Genomic DNA, 5,872 nt, shown 5'->3' with positions numbered 1-5,872 from the left:
CTGTATCTCCTACTCATGTAGATGCTAAAAGTGATTTGTGTCATAAAGAAACCTATAAATAAAATTAGCAATTTGAGAATGTTGTCGACCGCGTCTCGATTCATTTCACCTGGCCCAGGGGCCCTATGAGAATCCGCCCGAGTTGGAGGGAACGAAAGACGCGTAAGATGAACGGTGAACGATTCTTTTAAAGACGTACCGTTTTATTTTCGACCGACACCACGTCGCTACAATGGAAACACATTATAATCACTGGAACTTGAGTACACCACGATACATTTTTAAATATCGTCGAAGAAACATGATTCACGTTTATTGTTCACACTTCGGCGGACAGCCGGTCTTGGCGTCCGAGAAGAAGAACAAGCTCAACACGTTCACCGCGTTCAATGTGTAAACATTCGGGGTTTTCAAGTTACTATTGGCCACGAACACCTTGGCCATCTTCATGATGCTCTCGCACTTCATCACGCAAGCCGCTCCGTCGAAGTTCGGTCTCCCTTGGTCGTCCCTCGCGCAAGGATCGAACAGATAGAACTTCCCGTAGTGTTGCATCACAGCGACCGCCATGTTCGTTGTGTGAAGTATCCCCGCGCAATTGGACCTGAAGAACATGGCCAAAGACTCGGACAAATCGAAGGTGTGAAGGAGACCTGCTGTGGTGTGGTTATGGACGTGAATGGTAGCTCTGAAGTCGCCTACGATGAACACAGTAAGGAGTTCGCTGGGCGATAGGTTTCTGGATCCAGGCCGAGCTGCGCGTACACTGTCCAGATGCAACAGATCGCCGTATTTCAATATAGCGTCGACAAGCTCGGGTGTCCAGGTCGAAGGGACGTGAAGCAGACCGACGACAATGGCGACAGCTGCAATGGCGGTGCTCTGGTAGCTTCTGCTAATGGTGCTCCAGGTTCGATGGTTCATATGCAGAGTACCACGGAGCACACTGAGCTCTTCGTCCACGAAATTATACTCGGTCACAGTCTCCACGTCCAGCGTGGTATTCCTGTTGCCATGAGTCACCGGAATAGGCGGTGAAACACAGTCGAAGTAAGGTCTGAACCCAGCTGGACAAGGCAGAGGCTCGATATTAGCAGTCTTGATAATTACTCTGCAGATCTGGTAGCGTCCATACTTTTCCTGGTCATCGATATTGGCGAACAGAACCTGGTACATTGGCTCTATACACGCGAACCACATGACGCAGGAGGTTCCATAGAAGTCAGGTAAACCCTGATCGCTACGCGCTCTAGGATCGTACATGAAGTAGATCCCCATGTCCTTCCAGATGGCCACAGCCCCGCGATCGGTGACCACGACTCCTGCTCGATTGTTCTCGAAGAACTTCTGGATACCTTTCTCCAATAGAATCGGTGGAGGCGGTGGTGGTCGGACTCTGGTTGGTCCTCTAGCCTTTTTCGATCTTCTGCCTCCCTTGGCCCTTCTTCCACCACCTCTTTTCTTCTTCTTCTTCTTGTCTTCGGGCTGAGGGGGCGGTATGGCCACTATACCCGTCACTGTTTTAGCTTCTATATCCGCGGTCAGGATATTAACTCCCACATAAAACACTCTGATGATGTCCTTGGGCTTGATCCTCACTATCGTCGGTTTAGCCTTCTCGGTAAGCCGATGCACGTTAGCTCCGATCACGAGAACCTCGTCCATAGTTTTCTTCGTCCATGTGATCGGGTTCTTCACCACGGACATGCCAATAGCGACGACGCAGTTGGCGGCAGTCTGCTTGTTTCTGAATGACTCGGGGAATATCTCGTCTCCCTGATGGTAGCTGCCACGGAGGATAGCTCTGGCCTCACCTTGGACTCTTCTGTACGCATTCAAAGGCGGTAGATTCGAAGGGCGAACAGCCGCGCTGGGATCGAATTTCCACGGAGGAAATTTGTTCCAATTTACTACCTTTATGACGATCATCTCGTAGTCGCTTTCAGTTCCCAGGAAGTCTATCAAATATCCCACCAAGATCTCCATATTGGCCACCCTCAAGACCTTAGGAGCAAGCGACGACACATCCCCCGTAGGGCCCACCCAATCGGGTATCAGAGTGTAATAAAAATTATCGAACTTCCATATCGAGATGTTCCTGTTTCCGCTCACGGTCAGTGCGCCGGAACTGTATCTGGAAAAGAACTTATCTATTCCGTCCTTAAGACCTTGGACCTTGGGCGGTTTGGCTGTCAGGCTACCAGCTTCGACGCAGTCTTTAATCGTTAGATTGATACGGCGGGTTGAGAGGAAGAATTCGGTCATGATTTCGTTAATCCTGGGTATCGCACCTTCACCTAACCTTTCAACGCACTTCGAGTGTAGCTTGTCACCTGTAACGATTACCTCGTCGAGAACTGCTTGTGTCCAGTATCGAGGCTCGTAGACTTTTGCGAAGACGATGGCCATCACTGCTATAGCTGCGGTCTGTTTGTTTCGATTGTCCTCTTGGAACCGGTTGTCGTCCATCTTAACCGTGCCGCTGATGTGCCAGACACCTTCGGTCATCTTGGGGAAGTGGTACCAAGGATCCTCTCCAGAGGTTGGCTTGGTCGGCCGTTCTTCTTCGGCTACTCTGGTTTCGTAGGCGTTACTCAGGGTAACGGAATCTATGACGAAATCATCACCAGTGGCGACCTGTTGGATCGCCGCTATCAATGAAGGAACGTCTGTGAACCACATTACAACGGCTGCGCCATCCTTTTCACGGGGTTCGCCTCTAGAGTCCCTTCCTTTAGGATCCATAGTAAAGTACACGTCCGCTTCTCTCCATATGGGCATTATTATATTCTCCTGCCTGAATATACCCATCACATTCGTCTCAAAGAAGTTCTCCAACACGCCCTCCAACTCCCCCATCCTACCAGTGGCATTTTCTGCTTCCAGTTCGACGTACATTTTATTCACCCCGACGGTGAACTCTTCGGTAATTTCATCGGGAAGAAGGTAGTTCCTAGGTGTCTCCTCCTCTTCCATTGTATCCTCTGGAAGATTCTCTAAATTCTCCTGGGCGATCTTGTCGCCAATTTTCAGGATATCATCGACCACTTCTCTGTACCAGAGATGAGGATTGTACAATTTCGTCATGGCCAGAGTCGCTAACGCGCTGGCTGCTTGCTGTTTATCCCTGGTTTGACGCTTGAACATCACTTCGTTGGCCTGATTGAAACTTCCCATCAGAATGGCGCCATTTTCACCGGTACTTATATAATTGTGAAGATCTGGCTTCACGGGGATCAGCTTGTCCGCCTCGATCTCCTCTTCAGTCATCTCGTTACCGATCTGGATGCTCTTCATATCGTGTATAGCAAATTCATCGGTGATCTCCTCCTCCTCTTTCTCCGCGTTTGCCTGGATCAACTTAGCCAGAACAGGAATGCTCAGGGTCTTGATCACGCAGGCCGTGCCGAGTGACTCTTCCTCGTCCAACTCTGACAGACCTCGGTTGTTTCTTGGATTAGGATCGAAACAGTAGTAGACGGTTTGCTGCACTATTTCTTCTTTTTCTTTCACGTCCTCTTCCATCTTCCACACAGCCACGCTTATGTTCTTCACATCGACGATACCGTACTGATGGTCCGTAAAGAAGTTCGCCAAGGCTTTCTCCATGTTTAGAATATCGCTGTTATCAGCCGCTGATAATTTCCCGATGACCGTCCCTTCTTCTACATCGATCTTCACCTTCCTGTTCTTATAGTACAGATTCTTCTTGAGATTTGGCACGAAGAAATACTTCTGCTCCTCCTCGTCGATATCCGTCGCCGGATTACACCAGTTATAGTAAGCGTCTCCTTCGTGAATCACCGTATCGATCGTCTCGCTTGTCCACTTCGTGGGTTGCGTCTCTTTCGCAGCGATCAAAGCTACCACTGGCATAGCCAATCCCTGATTCCCTCGACTTTCATCCTCGAATTCTTCTTCCTCGTTCGAAATGGTCCCCTGGAGAACCCAAGTCTCCCCGGCTGTTCCCGGCTGGAAATCGTACCATGGCCTGGTCCCAGGAACGTCATCCAAGATGGTAATGTGTCTGATAGTGAATCGATCGTTCTTCTTGGACTGCTCGAGGTCCTTCCAAAACAGTGTCGCGAGAGGCTCTGTCTTCGGGAATCTCATCACGCAGCAGTTCCCTTTCTTTTTCTCTTCCTCGTTTTTACCTTTACCCTTCTCTTCGCGAATTCGTAGACCGTTCAGGTCACATTGACGGGGATCGAACATGTAGTAACAATCGTCCTGGCTCCAGATGGCCACGGACATCGAGGACGACTCGATAACGCCTTCCGTGTTCACCAGAAAGAACTCCTCCAGAGCCTGTTTCAGGTTCAGCACCGTGGGGATCTTCGAGCTGACGGTACCTGTGACCGTAATCAGATCCACGTCGATCACCAACTTTCGGTCCTCCACCTGGATCTTCACGTCGAACAGATCGGACGCGGTCATCGACTTCATCATCGGCTTCTCGGACTTCACATCTGCGTACAGAGTATCGCCGAGGGACAATATCTCGTCGAGTTTCGGTCTCAGCCACGTTTTCACCGGATGAACCTTCTTCATCGCGATTGCCATCACGCAGTTCGCCACGTTCTGCGCCCCCTTGCCTTTGTACACCTCGCTGCCCTCGTGTGTCAGCCCGTGGAGGAGCGCCATGTAGCCGGGCAGCTCTCTGAACGTCGACGGTACGTTCACGTGCATGTTCTCGTAACTGTAACCGGTGTCGAATTGGTTCTGATCCACCAGAGGATCGGTGGCGAATTTCTTGTCGATACTGTAGTTCGAAATGGTGATCGACAACGGTTCCCGGTGGATCTTCGCGGTGGTGGTGGTCTTCACCTTGTCCCCTTTGGGAACCGGTTTCGTGCAGTCCATTTTGTTCTCGTCGATGTCCACAGGATTGATGGCCCGTAGAACGCTTTTGTCGACTGCCAGCCGACTGCTACTTGGATTACGATCGACGTACCCTCGACCGACCTCGCTGACTCGAAGAACGGTGACTTTGTCGATGCAGTACCGAGAATCGTATCGTTGGTCCATACTCTTTAAAAAATGGTCCCTCAGGTCGTTCATACACTTGAACCTCATGACGCAGGCCACACCCGCAGGATTATGGACGCCATCTTCGTCACAGGGTGCAGGGTCGAAGTAGACGAAGCCAACGTCCGGATGTCGCCACATTGCCATCGACGTCCCCTGTGCGGTTATTATTCCGGAGTCGCTGCTTTGGAAGAACTTCCTCAGACCGTCAGCGAAATCTGGACAGCCCACCGTCTCGCTGAAGAGGTTACCATAAATACCAGTCTCCTCGACACAGACCAAGATCTTATAATTCGATATGTAGAATTCTGGATGTATCAATCTGGCCTTCATGTATTCGTCGTCTTTCACGTGGTTCTTCATTGCGCTCGTACGATACACTTTGTCGCCGTTCTCCAATACTTGGTCCACGTACTCTTTGGTCCATTCTTTGGGCTCGAAGAGACGACCGTAAACAATGGCCACCACTGATGCTGGGGCGGCTTGGCGACCACGACTTCGATATTTAAAATGAGGATCAGTCATCGCGTACGAGCCACGGAGGATCGCTGTATTTGGTGTCAGAGCGCGGAATTTGTGCCATCTTTTGCCGACAGGTCGAGCAGCAACAGGTTTTTTTGTGGGAGCGTCACCCTCGCCGGCTGTTCCTTGGTTTTCGCTTTGGTCCTTTTGGCCATTTTTAACGTCCACCTTCTTTCCGGTAGCTGCAGCCATCTTTCATCTTCGGTTGTCATTGTAAGATAGATTTGTTTTAATCGTGTTCTTGTGCACGTGAGATATTTTTGTTAATTTATCAGAATCGACACGGTATATGTACGTGTTAAGTGGGCATAGAATGGAGGGC

At 50.2% G+C, this 5,872-nt stretch overlaps 1 protein-coding gene across 1 annotated transcript; it reads right to left on the bottom strand.

Annotated features, from left to right (window-relative positions):
• Positions 1-312: 312 nt before the first annotated feature.
• Positions 313-5,742, bottom strand: LOC107187947. The gene has a single exon (XM_015576156.1). It carries the CDS (start codon positions 5,740-5,742, stop codon positions 313-315), a length of 5,430 nt encoding a protein of 1,809 aa, XP_015431642.1.
• Between the last annotated feature and the right edge of the window lie 130 nt (positions 5,743-5,872).

The sequence above is a fragment of the Dufourea novaeangliae genome, unplaced genomic scaffold (genome assembly GCF_001272555.1).
Source record: "Dufourea novaeangliae isolate 0120121106 unplaced genomic scaffold, ASM127255v1 scaffold109, whole genome shotgun sequence".
Lineage (NCBI taxonomy): Eukaryota > Metazoa > Arthropoda > Insecta > Hymenoptera > Halictidae > Dufourea > Dufourea novaeangliae.
This window is presented reverse-complemented; position numbering and strand designations above follow the sequence as displayed.

What these genes read in the sequence shown, in the direction of transcription:
- LOC107187947 (XM_015576156.1), bottom strand. Translation starts at nt 5,742, where the DNA reads ATGGCTGCAGCTACCGGAAAGAAGGTGGACGTTAAAAATGGCCAAAAG.